General features: G+C 38.7%; 1 protein-coding gene across 1 annotated transcript; it reads left to right on the forward strand.

Annotated features, from left to right (window-relative positions):
* Positions 1-3,307: 3,307 nt before the first annotated feature.
* On the forward strand, positions 3,308-11,164 carry LOC149838325 (putative magnesium transporter NIPA6). The gene is made up of 9 exons (XM_090006518.1): positions 3,308-3,597; positions 3,716-3,772; positions 3,886-3,976; positions 4,113-4,273; positions 4,398-4,525; positions 4,658-4,795; positions 9,713-9,805; positions 9,895-10,012; positions 10,514-11,164. The coding sequence occupies exons 1-9, from the start codon at positions 3,447-3,449 to the stop codon at positions 10,645-10,647; spliced, it is 1,071 nt and encodes a 356-aa protein (XP_089862644.1). The 5' UTR covers positions 3,308-3,446; the 3' UTR covers positions 10,648-11,164.
* The last annotated feature ends 6,828 nt before the right edge of the window (positions 11,165-17,992 follow it).

A 17,992-nucleotide genomic window follows, 5' to 3' on the forward strand; every position in this document is an offset into this window, starting at 1 on the left:
TCATTATTATTTGCATGGATGAAGAAATTGAATCCATTAAGAAAAACTATGTCTGGAAATTATCAGATTTACCTAAGGGAATAAAACTCATTGGGTGTAATTGGGTTTTAAAGAAGAAATATAAGTCTAATGGAAACATTAATAAATTTAAAGCTTGGCTAGTGGTAAAAGGTTTTTCGCAAAGGGAATGAGTAGATTATGGAGATATATATTCTTCAGCTGAAAAGTTTGTATCTATCAGGATAATTTTGACTATTGTAGCATATTATGATGTAGATCTATATCAGATGGACGTTAAAACTGCATTATTGAATGGTGATATGAAGAAAGCCATTTTTATAGTACAGTCAGAAAGCTATGGTGTTAATAGTGCAAGAAGATAAAGTGTATAAGTTGAAAAAATCTTTATATGATCTTAAACAATCACCACATCAATGGTATTTAAATTTTCACAAAGCCATATGAGATATTAGATATGTGGCTAATGCTCTTGACCATCGTGTATATATATTTTATCTCTATATGTTGATGATATACTCTTAACTGAAAATGATAATGATGTGATTATCAAAACTAAGACATGGTTAAATACTTAATTTAAAATGAAAGATATGAGTGAAGCTTTCTATGTTCTTAGAATAAAAATTTCTAGAGACAAGAGTTCTAGACTTTTATGTCTAAGTCAGAAAAGATATATTGATCATATACTTAAAAGGTTCAAAATGCATGATTGTAGGTCAATAGGAACTCATGTATGTTATGTTATGTATCAAACTAGAAAATTAGCTTTGTTGTGGGTCTCGTAAGTCGATATCAAAGTAATCCTAGATGATCTCATTGGCATGTAATAAAAATAATATTTAGATATTTGAAAGAGACTAAAAACTTAAAATTATGTTATCATGTAGATAACTTAGAGCTAATCGATTATTTCGATGTTGATTTTGTTGGAAGTAGGAATGACAACAAATCTACTTCATACTATATCTTAGAAGGTGGTATTGTTTCCTGGTCTTACAAGAAGCAGAATATGTAGCATGTGACATGGCTGTTATGTTTGCCATCTAGATAAGCCGCTTCATAAAAGATTTGAAGCTGAAAATAATTGACGGGCTGGTACAAATATACTGTGATAATCAATCTGCTATTAGCCTGATGAAAAGATGAGTCGATAGTTCGAAAAGCAAACATATAATGATAAAATGTCATTGCATTCATGACATGATTAAAAAGAATGAGATTACATGGATTATTTTTTAAACATGTTTCATGCATGAGCTTAAGATATGTCTAGTAATCTAGTTATGATGGGTGCAAGTCATATCAAAATGCATCACTTCATTGTTAGATTTGAATACAAGTGAAAACCCCTTAATAGTAAGAGGTAAATCATTTGCATCATTCTATGTTCGGCTCTCATGGCCAAGTGGGAGATGTTGGCTTACATTTGTGGGTCGTAACTATGGTGCCTTTTCTATGGGCCCATGCAGTTGAGGTGAATTGGGTCTATTCCTCTCAACTACATGGATGAGATAACCATTCCGTTATCTCTATCCAAACTACTTTTTTACATTATTTAACTTTTATCAAATTGGTTTTCAAAATCTAATCTCGTTTTAGGGATAAGCCCCACTAGAGACGTGCCTTTACGTTTACTGAGTCGGTTTTTCTAGATATGGGGCAGCACCAGAAGATGAAACTATTAATGGCCTAGGGTTCTACCAAAGTAGAATAAGGTTTTTCTAATAAAAAAAACTATACCCCTCCTAAAGCAAGCCTTCTGCTACTGTCTCTATGTTATTCAATCTACTGCCTAGTAACACTGTAGGTCTTAACATCTCCTACCCAAAGATGCCATTATGCCATATCTTGCACTTGGTGGATGCCATTGAGGAGGAAGTTCTTCATGGGAGAGAAGGGGAAGGAGGATGAGTATGGAAAACGGTAGTGGGTCATAGAGGACATGGCCACCTAATCACCCACCATATGCTATAAGCCCCACAATTAACAGGCTATATCCCAAAGATGGTGGATGATCAAGTGCAACAACATACCAAAAGTGTGGAATCGCACTGCACCTGATCCTCCCACGTTATACCATTACCCTCCTGCCCCCGTTATCGTAAATATAAGCTTATTTGAAGGAAGGAGAGAGAGAGAACTTAACATATTAGGCCCCATTTCTCATTCTGCCCCATTTTTCCCTATAAGTTTTAAGTGTTTTATGATAGATCTGAACCGTTAGATGTGTTTAGCATGCTGGATTTAGTGATAATGGACTCTTGGATCATGTTTTTTCAACGAAAATGCATGTTTTTATGAGCGGAGAAAAATTGGAACCTTCATAGCCATTGATTTTGGATCACCGAAAAAACTTGTATACAAGTCAGATTTCGGCGATCCTGCTCCCACTAAACAAACCTATAGATCACGTTTATAGTGTTAGACATATTACTCGGTCCGACCTGGGAAAATCGGGTTGGTGGTATTGGTGAGGAGCCGAGCTTGACCGTGACCATCCCGTTGCCCGTATTATCACGTCTTATATTCGTGTTTTGAGTAACCTTGTACAACCACACAAATGGGACAACAACCGGAAGTATGGATGCAAATGAATCGGATTCAGTATGGGCATTTTATGATTTTTGGCTGTTCTGATCCGATCCGCATCCGACTTTTCTGTGTACTCAGCTGATCTGAATCCGATTCGTTCCGGTTTTCACTTTTCACTGTCGTATAGAGAAAGGTTCCTATCCTTGGGCATATGTTGTCGCCGTACATAATATGTCGATCTTAGCCGTTAAACCGATGCACCTGAACGGCTACGATTAGTCCAGATGTATCTGGCGGGACTCTCCTGCTCCGGCACGGATTTCGTAATATTCGTCCGTTTTTTCCTCTCTTACATTCAACATATGATAAAAAGACCACTACCAACATCATCTCTCTCTCTCTCTCTCTCTCTCTCTCTGCAGCTTGGACTGGCAGGTGAGGCAAAATAAAGACCATGCTTGTTATTCCTTTCTGTTTTTCTCCCTTCCTCCTGTGTAAAATTCTACTTTAGACTTGTCAATTGTCATTATCATACTCCAAATCAACCTCATCTCTTTAATTTCCGTATTGTTCCTTCATTGGTGGTCAACGTTGAGGTTCCTGATTCTACTGCTGCTGGGTAGAATTCCCCCCACTATTTAAAACAACCTCCGGTTCTGGGGCTGTTTCATTATTCATATTTTCTGCTTTGCCTTTTATTGAAGCGGAATTGTGGATGTGAAGTCTTGGGCACTTCGATTGGGTTGTTTGCGAGATATTGCTATGTGGTTATCGGGTTTTTCTTCCAAAATCGTCTTGTTGGGTGTACTGATTTGAGGGGTTGTGAGAATCATGGTGGTGTGAATGGGATCTGCGGAGGTTGGTTTGCGGAAAACGGGAAGGGCGAATGAACCATGACTCTGCCCAGCAGAGTCGGTTCGGTGTTGTATGCAGATAATCTCAAAGGTTTTCTTCTCGCAGTGGTTTCCAGCGCGTTCATTGGATCGAGTTTCATATTGAAGAAGAAGGGGCTTAAGCAGGCCGGTGCATATGGTGCCCGTGCAGGTAAGATTCCAGCTACCCGATTCAAATTTTAGTGTTTTCTGTGTTGAGGATTGGAATTTTTTTGGAGTTTCTATTTGTAAGGATTAAGTATTCGATTTTTTATGTCTGTGTGTGTAAGGTTCTGGAGGGTATGGTTATCTGTTACAGCCCCTTTGGTGGGCAGGATTGATCACAAGTAAGTTTGGTGAAACACTTTTTCTTTCTTTTTCTTTTCTGTTTCACTTGGCTGTAGATTTTAAGGTTTATAATGGATAGATCCCTTATAGATTCTGAAATCGATATATGTAGTGATCGGTGGAGAGATCGCGAACTTTGTAGCTTATATTTTTGCTCCGGCTGTTTTAGTGACGCCATTAGGGGCATTAAGTATAATTGTCAGGTAAAGATCGCTATAAGCAATTGATCTGTTTCCTTTTTCATCTCATTGATTTTGCTGTCTCATGACTGGATCCGGATCTCAGACCTTGTCTTTACATTTATTCATGTGGTGGTGTCTATTGAACGTTTAATGGCAGTTCTGTTCTAGCGCATTTTATGTTGAACGAGAGGTTAGAGAAGATGGGTATGCTTGGTTGCCTGTTGTGCATAGTAGGTTCAACTGTGATCGTGCTCCATGCACCTTCAGAGCAGACTCTCACCTCAGTAGAAGAGATCTGGAAATTGGCAATCCAACCTGGTAAGAAATTTTGATGGATAATCCACTTTGAATGTCAGTATCTTTTAACTTCTTCTGGTGGCTAACGATGCACATTCATCTTCACCCTGCATCATGCTCATTTTTTCTTCTGTGAATTTTTCAGCATTTCTTCTTTATACGGCATCAGTGGTTGCAATATCACTAGTACTGATGTTGCACTTTGCCCCTCGATACGGACAGACAAACATAATGGTGTACTTGGGCATATGTTCTCTAATCGGCTCACTCACAGTAACTCCTTTTGATTTTCAGCTTGTGCATGGCTTGTTTAATTTTATGTTCTTAAGACTTGAATTGAATTTCTTTCATTCCATTTGATTTATGTGATAATGAGCAGCACATGTTTGTTGTGGTCTGTTGCAGGTTATGAGCATCAAAGCTATTGGAATTGCCATCAAACTCACAGTTGATGGTACAAGCCAGGCTGGATATTTCCAAACATGGATTTTTGCTATGGTTGCAATCACATGTATCGTGATTCAGTTGAATTACCTGAACATGGTGAGATAAGTGCTTTCTTATTCTATATCTAGGAACTTCATAGACTAATAAACTTCTTAGGCGCTAAGGAGCTATCTAACTTTTGATATATGTGCTTGACTGAAACACATATTATCTAGAAAACAACCTTGTGTGAAATTTCTCCCTGAATCCATTTCAAACATGAACTGTGGCGGTAGCAAAACTTCATAGTCTAAAGTTCATGATAACAAAATTTTGATTTCTAAAACATGATACATCCATCAGCAAGTTCAAGGTTATGTGCCAACTTTTCCTTGTAAGGGAGTTATGATGTGCATTTAACAACTTAAATATGTCAGCTCTAGATGAACGACCTGGAACTGGAACCTAATTTCTAGAATTGGGAGGAAAGCACCTTCCCTGAAGGGAAATCAATATGTGGAACTGAGATAGAAGGTGCTTGTGATTGTTGTTCCTCTATGGAGTAGTTGAGTTTATCAGCACCAATTTATGTATACTTAGGCTTTGTTTTGTGCATCAGACTGCTTCTCAATAAATCATACTAAATCTAGTTCATAGTTTAATTGACTATTTGCCTCCTCTCTAAATATATATTAGAAATGATAGGGTGCTCCCGAAGCACCTCCTCCCATCTAATACAAGCTTCAAATTTCTCAAACTTTTTTGTTGATTAGACCAGGGTTACCGGAAGCACCATAGGATTCAGAAGTGCGAAATGGGACGCTTTCGAAACGCGCTGGGAAGTGCCATAATTAGGATTCAGAAGTGAGAAATGCGGCGCTTCCGAAACGCGCTGGGAAGCACCATAATTAGGGTTCAGAAGTGAGAAATGTGGCGCTTCCGAATCGTGCTGGGAAGCGCCATAATTAGGATTCAGAAGTGAGAAATGTGGCGCTTCCGAATCGTGCTGGGAAGCGCCATAATTAAATGGGAAGTGCGCTTCCCATTTAGGGAAAGCATGCTTTCTCGTTAATGGGAAGCTCGCTTCCCCTTCTTTTTTCATTTTTTTTGTTTTTTCTTTCTTGTGTTTCCTTCTTTTTTCTCTTGTTTCACTTCCCCCTCACTTCCAGTTCGCTTCCTAGGTCACTTCTTATTCGCTTCTCTTCTCGTTTTCGAGACAATTTCTGGTCCGCTTGTAGGTCGTCCCGTGCTTCCAGCTTTCTAAAATTTTGGAAGTGCCTCGCTTTTCGTTTTCGCTTCCCACTCCCGTTTTCCATACTGGCAACTCTGGATTAGACCCTATAGATATGATCTACAATCATTATATAGTAGAAAACAAGTTTTGGATCATGTGATTATGGCATACATGTAGGTTTTTCAAGATCTTCAAAATTCAACGGCTCATAATGTACCAAAAATTCATGACTTTAAAAATCTTATTTTTATGTCCAAAAAACATGATCCAGAACATGATTCATATCAAATAAACTGTGTTGAATACATCTATAAGGTCTAATTGAGAAGATGTAACCTACAACTATGATTTTTAGTAGGTGGGAGTAGGTGCTCCAAGTAGCATTACTATGTATATATAGTGGTGTCACCATGCCCTAATTTTATTGTACCAAGTGTGTCCACTTCATGTCCTATACCTGTATCTGCATCTATGTGATATATCTGAATAGAGAGAAGGGAGTGGACAGATCTGGAATAAAAGATGAATTTCTAATGCATTTTGCAATTGGACATCACATCTAGGGCTAATGTCAGGAATGTGACGCTTGAAAGGGAGAAAATTGATTTTGAATTTTAGTGTTTTGCTTCTAATCAAGTACCTAAAGAAGGGTTCAATCCAAGTTTCATGACTTTTCAGATCAGTATTAAAGACGATATGGTTATTGCAAGATTTTCTAAATATTTTCAACTATATTTTGCGTATTGGACATCACATCTAGGTCTAATGTCAGGAAAGTGATGCTTGAAACGGAGAAAACCATGAATTACTTTGTCTTGTAAAGAGTACCATATGACCTGTCACAGGGACTCCGCAAACCGGGTGCCGCACCCGCGTCGACGCGATGCGGGTGCGGGTGCGGCACCCGGTGCGGTCAACCCGACCCTGGGTGCGTTGACCGCACCCAAGGTTATTTGTGTCCAATTTTTATATTAAAAAAAATCTTCTTGGGGGGGCGCTGCCCCCCAGAGACCCCGCCCACTGAACGCGCAGCGGGACCCCCGCCAGGGGGAAGCCCCCCGGACCCCTCTTTTTGCAAGGGCAAAAACTTTGAATCAGGCTCCACAACTCATCAGCTCGACCCCTCCCCTCATAAATTATATATATATATATATATATATATTGCCACACCCCCGCACCCATGTGACATAGCATATGACCTAGAGCATGCTCTCTTTTTTTTCCTGCTACAAGCAAGCTGGGATTAGGCAGACCTGTACCAGTTCATAATAAATGAAGAAACAAACTTCTGAGATTAATGACAACTCTATCTCATATGGATACCAATCTGGTGGTTTGTCTTTCCAAGTATGCAATTGGCCTAAAACAGCTAATCTAGCTAAACTACACAATGAAATTCACCTAGAGTGTGCTCCTTAACCAGCTGTAAGCTTCCAATCTAAGTCACAGGGATTCGGCTAGCAGGGTGCCGCACCCGCGTCGACGCGACTCGACGTGGGTGTGGCATCGAGTGTGGTCAACCTGACCCTGAGTGCGTTGACCGCACTCAGGGTCATTTCGGTCCATTTTTGGATTTTTTTTTAATTGCCCTATGAAATGGGCTTGCAGAATTTAAAAAAAAAAAATCTTGGTTGGGGGGGGGGGGAGCCCCCGGACCCCCCTTCCTGCAAGGGCAAAAACTATGAATCAGGCTCCACAACTCATCATGGACGTGATCTTCTTTTTGAGAAAGAAATCTCTGACCTCCTCATAAATGTCTTTAGATACAATAGACCAGAATGAAGTAAAGAAGCTATCTGGGTACCCATCTAAGCTTGGGGCGCTATCTCCATCAAGAATAAAGACCACCTTAACCACCTCCTCTTCCAACCCCATGGATCTGGACAACCTTTAAAAGGGTTACAGTTGATGTAGCCCCTGACAAATAACTTAAAGAAATAACTTGAGGCCTCTCAAAAAATACTCTCTTCCCACCACATAGGATTTGTCCTCCCTCTGAAGTCAGTTCATCTGTTTACGCTACGTATTGCGGTTTGTCATAAGGTGGAAGAGTTGGGATGATCTGAACATCCAATGGTCATTAACGAAGCAGCGATCGATCCTACTGGCGCGATAGCTAGGACCACCTTGCTTGTTATGCCAAGTAAAACAGGAAGACCCATAATCAATCTCTATCAGTCCTGCTAAGTGTATGAAATCATTGAATTCATTGGCACCCATATGATAGGTAGTCAAATCCCAACATTTAGAAATATGTTTGGTAACCTTCTGATCACTAATGAGCAAGCATGGATGCGGGATCCGCGCCGGGGGGAACCCCTGGACCCCTTTCTATATATATAATTTTTTTTTTACATTTTTGCCCCTGCCGCACTCCCGTACCTGCACCCATGTGACATAGCTTCCAATTACTTCTATGAGGAATTGAGGATGAAATGATTGGTCTTCTTTCAGACCAACTTTTTTTAGATATGCAGTGCAGGGATAAAGTTATTCTCCTTTGTACTTTTTAAAATGTACTCAGTTCCTTACATTTTCCTGGATAATTTATTGCATGTACTGCATCAGGGCTGGACAGCGGGCGGGCTGGGCTGGGCTGGGCTGGCCCGGTTAGTGGATGGGCTTGGCGGGGCTGTTGACGGGCTGAGCCTTGCCAAGCCCAACCTGTTGACCAATGGGGTCGGGCCTAGGCCCGGTCCAGGTTGGGCCTAAGCCGAATACAAAGCCCACGGCATGCCTGTTTGGCCCTTGGGCCCAATTTGGGTCGAGCCGGGCTGGGTTACAACTTACAAGTCATCTTATATTCACGATATTCTTCATTCATTTTCTCGAATGCATTGGATTTTTAATAAAATTTGGAAAAATATAAATAATAAATGGGAGCTAAGATGGGTTTTTTTTAATCACATACTCGATGTGCTGGCCCATCCCAAACCGAGATTTTGTTGAGTCGGGTTTGAGCCTAGTTTGGGTCAAGCCTTCTTTTGAAAACTAGACCCAAGCCCAACCCATTCACACCAGGCCATGACCTTCCCAGCCCATTGTCCAGCCCTATACTGCATGCAGAGTTACACAGTAATTAGGGATGGAAAAAAGTTCTATCTTGAAGAGAATTCTCTAGTAGAGGTTATCAATTGTTCAAATGGATTATCTGCAATTATATGGATGTAGTACAGCGACAACATCAAAGTTTCTCTCTTGAATTTCTCCTACTTTCTCTTGATATTTTCAAAAAAGATAAAAAGGGCAATTTCTCAAGAGAACTTGTCGTTTCTAAGCTATCACATAATCTCTTTAAAAAGACACATGACCTTTTTATAAATTCATTATTATAAATAAATCCAAGTTTTTTTTATTTAGAAAATGATAACATTTTCCCTAGACAAAGTTTAAATCTCCTTGGAATTTACGTGCAGATAGTATCCCCTTATGGTACTTGTGTCTATAAGAGACCACAGCCCACAAGGGCTCCACATATCTGACTGTGGGTTGGCTTAAGACATGCAAGTTGATGTCACGAGTTCAATACCCAGGGTGTGTGTCATTTGCCTTTTGGCCAGAGCAGCAGGTTCGAAGGGTTTTCGCCGCTTGGGGATGGGCCATACGGCAGAGCATCAATCTCTCCCGGGCCCCACCACCTGATTCAGGGTTTCCCTTCGATAAATTAAAGAGAGAGAGAGAGATACCACATGATTTATTCCAATCTGCATCTTCCCCTGTTTCTGAATCTTAAGGAAAGACATAGCAAACATGGTAACATACTGGTTAACCTGTCTTGATTGTGAGTGGAAATTTTACAGGCACTAGATACATTCAATGCAGCAGTTGTTTCCCCAGTCTACTATGCAATGTTCACAATCCTTACCATATTGGCAAGCTCCATAATGTTCAAGGTATATAAGAAATAAATGCTGCTGCATGTGTTTGCCTCCTTTTCTTTCAGGGCATTTTATATCGTTTTTCCTTGTTGTACATCATACAGGACTGGTCTGGCCAGAGTGCAAGTAGCATAGCATCAGAGATTTGTGGAATCATCACAGTGCTTTCAGGAACTACAATATTGCATACGACAAAAGAACCTGAACCACCTCCAAAAGCAAGTAAGTCCGGAGTTATTTGATATTTCTTGCATCTGCCATTTTTCTACTAAAAACTTGGTCTGACAATGTAATTTGCCATGTTTGTTGGTCAAACTGAAGCTGAAAATTCATCATGTTTAATGTGATCTTGTGTGGTATATTCATGCTTGAATTCAGGGTCTACTGGAGCCACCAAGTCATGCATACCAGATGCATGGGCAGCCTCATTGGCTCTTTACTGATATAAATCGTTTAATACTATTTCTCTTTCCTTGGAAAGGAAAAGAAGACCCCCTCTGAAACTATAAGGCAGAGCCCTTTAATATTCCTAGTACGCATAATTGTTCTTTTTATTCTTTAAATTTTCTGGGTTTTCCAGCTGGACTGTTTTCTACTGGATCACCCCAATTTTCAACATTGTGGTTCCCCCCAAAACTGAGTCTGTCTGCTCTTATTCTGCATACAGTCTTCATTCTTTAAGTTGATTACTTATGTTATACTAATCTCAAGGAACTTATGCAGACTTATATTCACCACTTTCTCCTTCAATATCATGGCATGTGCGTCTACCCAACGGAGAGCTTGAGAAGCAAAAGGATGAGGATGGATTAACTCCAGATTTTATTACTATTCTCCGCCAGGATTACTTTGTGTAGAGCAGGAGGTTTTCCATGGCTTTCATAGTACTGCTGCTGCACTTGAGTTTGGAGTAACTGGTGAATTCATGGATCAGTGATTCGCCCAGTTCTGGTAGTTCTCGCATTGCGGTATTCCGCTTTTAGGATCCACATCAGCAGTTCATTGACTGTTATATCACGGAGAGATCCATCGCTTACTGATGCAGAGCCTATCAGTAGCTCCAGATCAGTGCTTGCATATTAATCAAATAATTTATTTGTCTGTTTCCTTCCCCATAACTGTTTCTTTGGAACAGCCAGTTATCTGTTGTGATGGCCTTGTGTATTTTGGTCTCTTCCATTTGTTTTGTTTTTTACTTCAGGTGCCTTCATTTTTGTTGCCTGTACAAGTCAAGAAATGATGCAGGAACTGTATATCAACGCTCTACCGATTATATTTGTAAGTCCAATCATTAATTCATGTGTAATTTTTTTGGAGCATTACTGTGTCCAAATGAAAAGAAAGCAAAGAAACAATGCTGCCAGAATGAATCAATAGCGGAAATTAACTGCCTTCAGGTTGATTTCCATGTATACGATTAGGACTTGCATCTTAATGTCCCATCTGTTTTTTGAAATTTTGATATGATGTATTGATATATTTTTATCCTTCTATTGTGGCGGTGGTGCACGCATAGAGGAACCTCTTGGTAACCAATATTTGTTTCCATCCCAGCAATGGCACATCGCTCATCTCAAAATTACTGTTGAGGCATCTCTGTTGGTAATGAAATCACGTCAGGCATACATAATTCGATGCATCTTTCATATGTTTGATTCAGTTAGATGGGTCTCAAACTGACCTAAAAATCAAGTGTCCTGGTGATACCGATGCATGTAAGGTGTGTTGGAAGGGAGATGAGAAGGGTGGGAAAAGGATTAGTCAACTACATTCTCGTGAGGATATAGTTGAAATCGGAAGATAGGAGGCCAAATGCCTTCCATTGTCCCAAATCCGGGACCCCAAACAGCAGACGGTGCAGGGGATTCTGTGAAACCTCATCTCCACTATCATCTCCCTCTCAAATTCAGCTTCCAAACAGAGCCTAAATATATATTGGGAAGGCACTGCAAGAAGTTAATTGGAAAAAACAATTGGGAGTTTAAACTTTGGAACTCCAGTGTAACTGGTGATCATAAAGTGCCTTATTGTCATTCAGCTAAGAAAAGACTAAACTTTTTATTATAATGGCATCGACTTGTTTATCATTGTTTACATGTGAACGGATGATCATGTTAGATCATATTTCAGATCACATCGTTTCACAATCAACATCATGATATAAATTCGAATATGTATTAACAAAATAAACATGATTAACAGTCAATCGAAATGAAAACAGGGAGTAGACATGTCGTTTTCATATTATACCAAAATTCAGACAAATACAAAGGACCAAACAGATGCATAGAACATAATAAAAATAATAGTAACATGTTAATTCTATGTAACAGGCTAAGGTGTATGAAAATACTCCCTTTAGAAAAGATTCGCCTTTACATACGGTGCAAAAAGGGTCCGGCGTCTTTCTCTCAGGATACAATAGCCTCGACGATCTAGATTGGTGCACTCCGACGGTAGATCGCCCTTTGAAGACTACCTCTCAGAACTGTTGTTGCAGAAAACCCTTTTCTGGAAAACGCAGGAGAGAAAAAAAAAAGAAGAAACCTTTCACGTTTTGTGGATCTACGGTAACTCTCTAACCATGCCCTTTTATAACTCCTGAACGGTTACAAAAGACGTGGAAGAGACTCGTTATCATTCGATCTAACGGATGTGACCATCCAACTGATCGATCTGTTATCCATGCTCCTTTTCCTATTTATTTTAATCTAAATAAAAATGGTAATGCGGGACAAAAAGAACATTGGACTTAGAATGGAAATGGCCCTAAAGGGCCAAGAACCTGGACCCGAGCCTGAGCCTGACCCGGCTCAGCTCGGTGGGCGGGCGCATGCGCATGTGTGTGGTAGTCATCCCACTCCCTTATTCTTAGAATCTCTATGTAGGTTATAAAGCTTACAACTTTCTTGAGATTCTTCAATATGGGATTATTCCATATCATCAAAGTTCAAACACACTCCATAAAGGAGTGGTCCCCACATATTTTCTTTATTTGAATTCACTCATCTCCTCTTTCTACATCCAACATTCTCCCACAAATTCAAAGAATGAAAACATGAGGAAACAAAGAGGCAAGATGGAGTAATCTGCAGCAGGACATAACATGCTTTCAGTAATAGTACCTTTCGGTTTGAACTACTACCTTAATTGACTAACTTTATCCCTACAAGAACGAAGTGAACTAAAGTCTTGAACTTGAACCTTTGATGTAGGAGTGTCCATTAGCAACAACACGATAAAGGTTCTAATTGTAATCTATAGGGGTTGTGCGTTAATCGCCATGCGTCCGAATCCTATTTCATGAGTGACTTCATGAATAACCCAATTCCTTAAACTGTGGCCACACAGTCACACTCACATAGGTGGGCTTCTTCAGAGATGCACTGCTAACATCTCGCCTCGAAGGCTTTAAACCCATTCAGAGTTTTAACTCTTCCTTAACTTGCAACTACAACACCTTTTCAGAGTAATCAAGGGAAAAGACACAAATACATAGTATCACATTAAGAATGTGCTATCCAGTTCACCTTATAGCTTGCTATTATCACATTGAACATACTTTGTGGGATCTCCAATCAGATAGGTTGGGTTGCTACTGTAGATGAATTATTGATGGGTTTCAGTCTCATCCTCTCTCTGGATTTCAAGACTAATGACTTATTTAGTTCTTTTGTTAATGGATCAGTTGTGTTTTCTTTGGATTCAACATAGTCCACAACAACCACTAACTAAGACACCAGTTCCCTTACGGATTTTATTCTGACTTGGATGTGTCTTCTCTGCTTTTGATTTTTGCAATTGTAGTCATATTGTCACAATGCACAGATATTGCAAGAATTGATTTTCTCATTAAAGAAAGTTTCTCTAGAAGTCTCTTTAACCACTCAACTTTCATTTCTGTGATATCTAAAGCACGAAGCTCAACATCAAAAGTAGATCGTGACAAGATGATCTGCTTTACTGATCTCCAAGCGACTGCACCGCCACCCAAGGTAAATATATACCCTGTTACGCCATAACTCTTAGAATTCATGGCTATCCAGCTTGCATCAATATATCCCTCAAGAACGGTAGGGAATCTCTTGTAATACAAACTCAAGGAGATAGTTTCTTTCAAGTACCTAAGTACATTGTCCAATGCCTTCCAATGAGTGTGATTTGGACAACTTGTGTATCTACTTAATTTTATCACAGAGAACGAAATATCTAGTCTCATGCAATTTGCAAGATACATCAAACTTTCAATAATCTGAGAATATCTTAATTGAGACACAGGGACACCAGTCGTATTCTTATAAAGAGGAGTAGAAGAGTCATATGGAGTTGCTACAGATCTTTCTTGGTTATAGTGAAATTTCTCAAATACTTTCTCAACATAATGAGATTGGAAAATAGTTATATCATCAGTTGAACGAGTCAACTTTAAGCGTAAGATCACATTTGCAATTCTCATATCTTTCATATCAAATTTACTACTAAGAAATGACTTTGTCTCATTCACAATTCGCATATTGGAACCAAATAATAGAATATCATCTACATACAAGCATAAAATAATGCATGCATCACTTTTAATTTTATAATAAATACATTTATCAGATTCATTAACAACAAAGTCAAATGATAAAATAACTTTATCAAACTTCTCATGTCATTGTTTAGGAGCTTGTTTTAGTTCATATAATGATTTAACAAGTCTACAAACTTTATTTTCATTACTAGGAGCCACAAAACCCTCAGGTTGATCCATATAGATCTCTTCTTCAAGATCATCATATAAAAAAACAATCTTCACGTCCATTTGATGGACTAAGAGATCATAAATGGAGGCCAGTGTAATAAACACCCTAATCGTAGTCATCCGGGTAACCAGAGAATAGGTGTCAAAATAATTTATTCCTTCCTTTTGTTTGAACCCCTTGGTAACCAGTCTCGCCTTGTATTTATTAATGGATTCATCTGGTTTTAACTTCTTCTTAAAGATCCATTTGCACCCAATAGTGGAACTACCACGAGGGAGGTCAACCAGTTTTCAAGTGCCATTAGAAACAATGGAGTCCATTTCACTATTTATGGCTTCTTTCCAATGTCTTGCTTCTGGAGAAGTCATTGCATCATGAAAAGTGAGAGGATTATCCTCCATAAGATAAGTGATATAATCACTTTCCAAATCCTTATTTATCTATGGTCTCTTGCTCATTCTTGGTTCAACCACTTTCTCAGACTCAATTAGTCTAGAGTGGGAACAAGATGGCTCAACCCTCACATCTGTCATTATTTCCACATGTTCAGGAATGAAACTAGAAGTTGAAGGTATATCTAAAGAAGAAAGATTCTGAGGTACACCAACTTTCATAGGAAATACATCCTCAAAGAATATAGCTTCTCGAAGCTCAATAATAGAGTTTACATCTATGTCAGATATCTCAGATTTAATTACTAAGAACTTATAGGCATAGTTGTTTTCTACATAACCCAAAAAGACATCATCTATGGTTTTAGGACTCAGTTTTTTCCTGTTGTGCTATGGGACAAGTACCTTTGCAAGGCACCCCCACACTTTGAGGTATTTCAAGCTAGATTTTCTATTTCTCCAGAGTTTAAATGGGTTATTATCCTTATGCTTCTGGAGAACTCTATTTAGAATATGGCAAGCCGTATTCAGAGCATCCCCCCACATATAGGTAGGTAATCTGGAACTCCCAAGTAGAGCATTTATCATGTCAGTTAGGGTTCTATTCTTTCTTTCTGCAATCCCATTATATTGAGGAGAATATGGAGTGGTAAACTCATGAACTACGCCAACAGATTTGCAATATTCATCAAGTTTGTTAAAGATATATTCTCCCCCTCTATCAGACCCCAATCTTTTAAGTTTTCTACCAGCTTGTGTTTCTGCTTCATTCTTAAAAATAAGAAACTTATCAAATCTTCGTCTTTTGATTTTAGCATATACACATAACAATATTTAGTGTCATTATCTATAAAAGTAATAAAGTACTTTTTATGATTTCTGGTTAACACTCTATTAAACTCACAGATATCTGTGTGCACCAGATCCAATATTTCATAATCTCTAACAATCATATGAAATGGTTTCCTACATTGTTTTGCTTGCACACAAATCTCATATTTTTTTAGTTTTATCTATGGAATGTTCAGGAATTATCTTCAAGTTCATCATGCATTTTACAAAATTAAAATTCACATGACTCAATCTATTATGCCACAAATCAGATGATTCTATGTTATAAGCAATATTAGACAATGAATCAAAAGAAACATCATTCTCTAATTTATTACTGCAAACATGTTCAACACGAAGTTTAAACAAATCATCATCTAAATACTCTTTGCCAATAAAGGTTTCAGAATGTAAAATAACAACTTTATTACATTTAAAATTAAATTCATAACCCTCTCTAACTAAACATTAACCACTTAAAATGTTCCTTCTAACTACAGGCACATGGTGCACTTTGTGTAGAGAAAGAATTCGTCCTTAAGAAAACTTCAGATCCACGCATCCAATTCCCAACACCTTTGCAGCAGTGGAGTTGCTCATAGTCACGGATCTACCTTCAGCAGCCTGGTATGAGACAAAGACAGACTTATCAACACAAACGTGCATATTAGCTCCAGTATCAACCAACCACTCAGTTGGCTCATAAGCAAGATATATTTGAGGGTTAACAGAGACATACTCAGTGCTGGTACCAATGACCTCAGTCACCATGTTGACTTGAGGAGTATCATCTGTAGTCCTATGAGCTTTGGCTTTCTTGGAAGGATATTCCTTGTCCCAGTGCCCAACCTGTCCACAGTTCCATCACGGTTTGCTCTGTATCTTTTTCTGGATTTTGGCCTTAGGTTTGAATTGGTTTTTCATTACAGGTTTAGATTTTTGACCTTTGCCTTTAAAAGATCTGATCATTACATTGACTTTAGGTTGTTCAGTTGGCATCACAACTTGTTTCTGACTCATATGTTCTTCTTCAATGGCTATGGCTACCATAAGATCATTCAGGGAAATCTTTCTTCTACGGTGTTTGAGACACATACCAAAGTCTACCCAAGACTTAAGAAATTTTTTCATAATAGTCATTACTTGAAATTTCTCAGAAAGTTTCATATCAGCCTCAGCCAAACTATGGAGCAACAACAGAAACTCGTGTGTTTGTTCAACGACCGACTTACCCTCAACCATCTGGTACTTCAAAAACTTGGCAACCGAGTACTTTTCAAGACCTTGGTCTTCGATATTGTACTTTTTATCAAGTTGGTCCCATAAGGTTTTAGCAGTGGAAGAGGAGAAACTGTATACGTCGAACAAAGTGTTGGACAGAGCCAACATAATACAATCATGACATATACCATCCTTCTCTTTTCATGTTACTGCCGCAGTAACAGAGGCTGAATCAGGATCTATTTCAGAAACAATAGGGCATTCAAATTCTAGAATAGAAATCAAGCCTATAGTCGTGAACCAGATTTTCATACGTTGTTGTCAACGCTTGAAATTCTTACTGATACATTTTTTAGGCATACCGGCATGTCTACTTTCAGTATAAAAACTAGATGAAGTCGACATGCTTAGAATCTTCTCTAAGACCGTTAGATCATATTTCAGATCACATCGTTTTACAATCAATATCATGATATAAATTCGAATAGGTATTAACAAAATAAGCATGATTAACAGTCGATCGAAACGAAAACAGGGAACAAACATGTTGATTTTCATATTATACCAAAATCCAGACAAATACAAAGGACCAAACAGATGCATAGAACATAATAAAAACAATAGTAACATGTTAATTCTATGTAACAGGCTAAGGCGTATGAAAATACTCCCCTTAGAGAAGATTCGACCTCACATACGGTGCAAAAAGGGTTTGACGTTCTTCTTCCAAGATACAATAGCCTCAATGATCTGGATCGATGTACTCCGACAGTAGATCGCCCTTCAAAGATTACCTCTCGGGAAACTTTTCACGTTATGTGAATCTGCAGTAACCCTCTAACCACACCCTTTTATAACTCCTGAACGGTTACAAAAGACGTGGAAGGGACCCGTTACCATTTGATCCAACTGATGTAACCATCCAACGGATTCGTTATCCATTCTCCTTTTCTTATTTATTTTAATCCAAATAAAAACAGTAATGCGAGACAAAAAAAATATTGAACTTAGAA

Source organism: Nuphar pumila, chromosome 5 (genome assembly GCF_984573655.1).
Source record: "Nuphar pumila chromosome 5, dmNupPumi1.hap1.1, whole genome shotgun sequence".
NCBI lineage: Eukaryota > Viridiplantae > Streptophyta > Magnoliopsida > Nymphaeales > Nymphaeaceae > Nuphar > Nuphar pumila.

Coding starts and splice junctions, on each gene's coding strand:
- LOC149838325 (XM_090006518.1), top strand. CDS start 3,447: ATGACTCTGCCCAGCAGAGTCGGTTCGGTGTTGTATGCAGATAATCTC. Junction 3,598..3,715: donor TGCATATGGTGCCCGTGCAG/GTAAGATTCCAG, acceptor TGTGTGTGTAAG/GTTCTGGAGGGTATGGTTAT. Junction 10,013..10,513: donor TGAACCACCTCCAAAAGCAA/GTAAGTCCGGAG, acceptor GAACTTATGCAG/ACTTATATTCACCACTTTCT.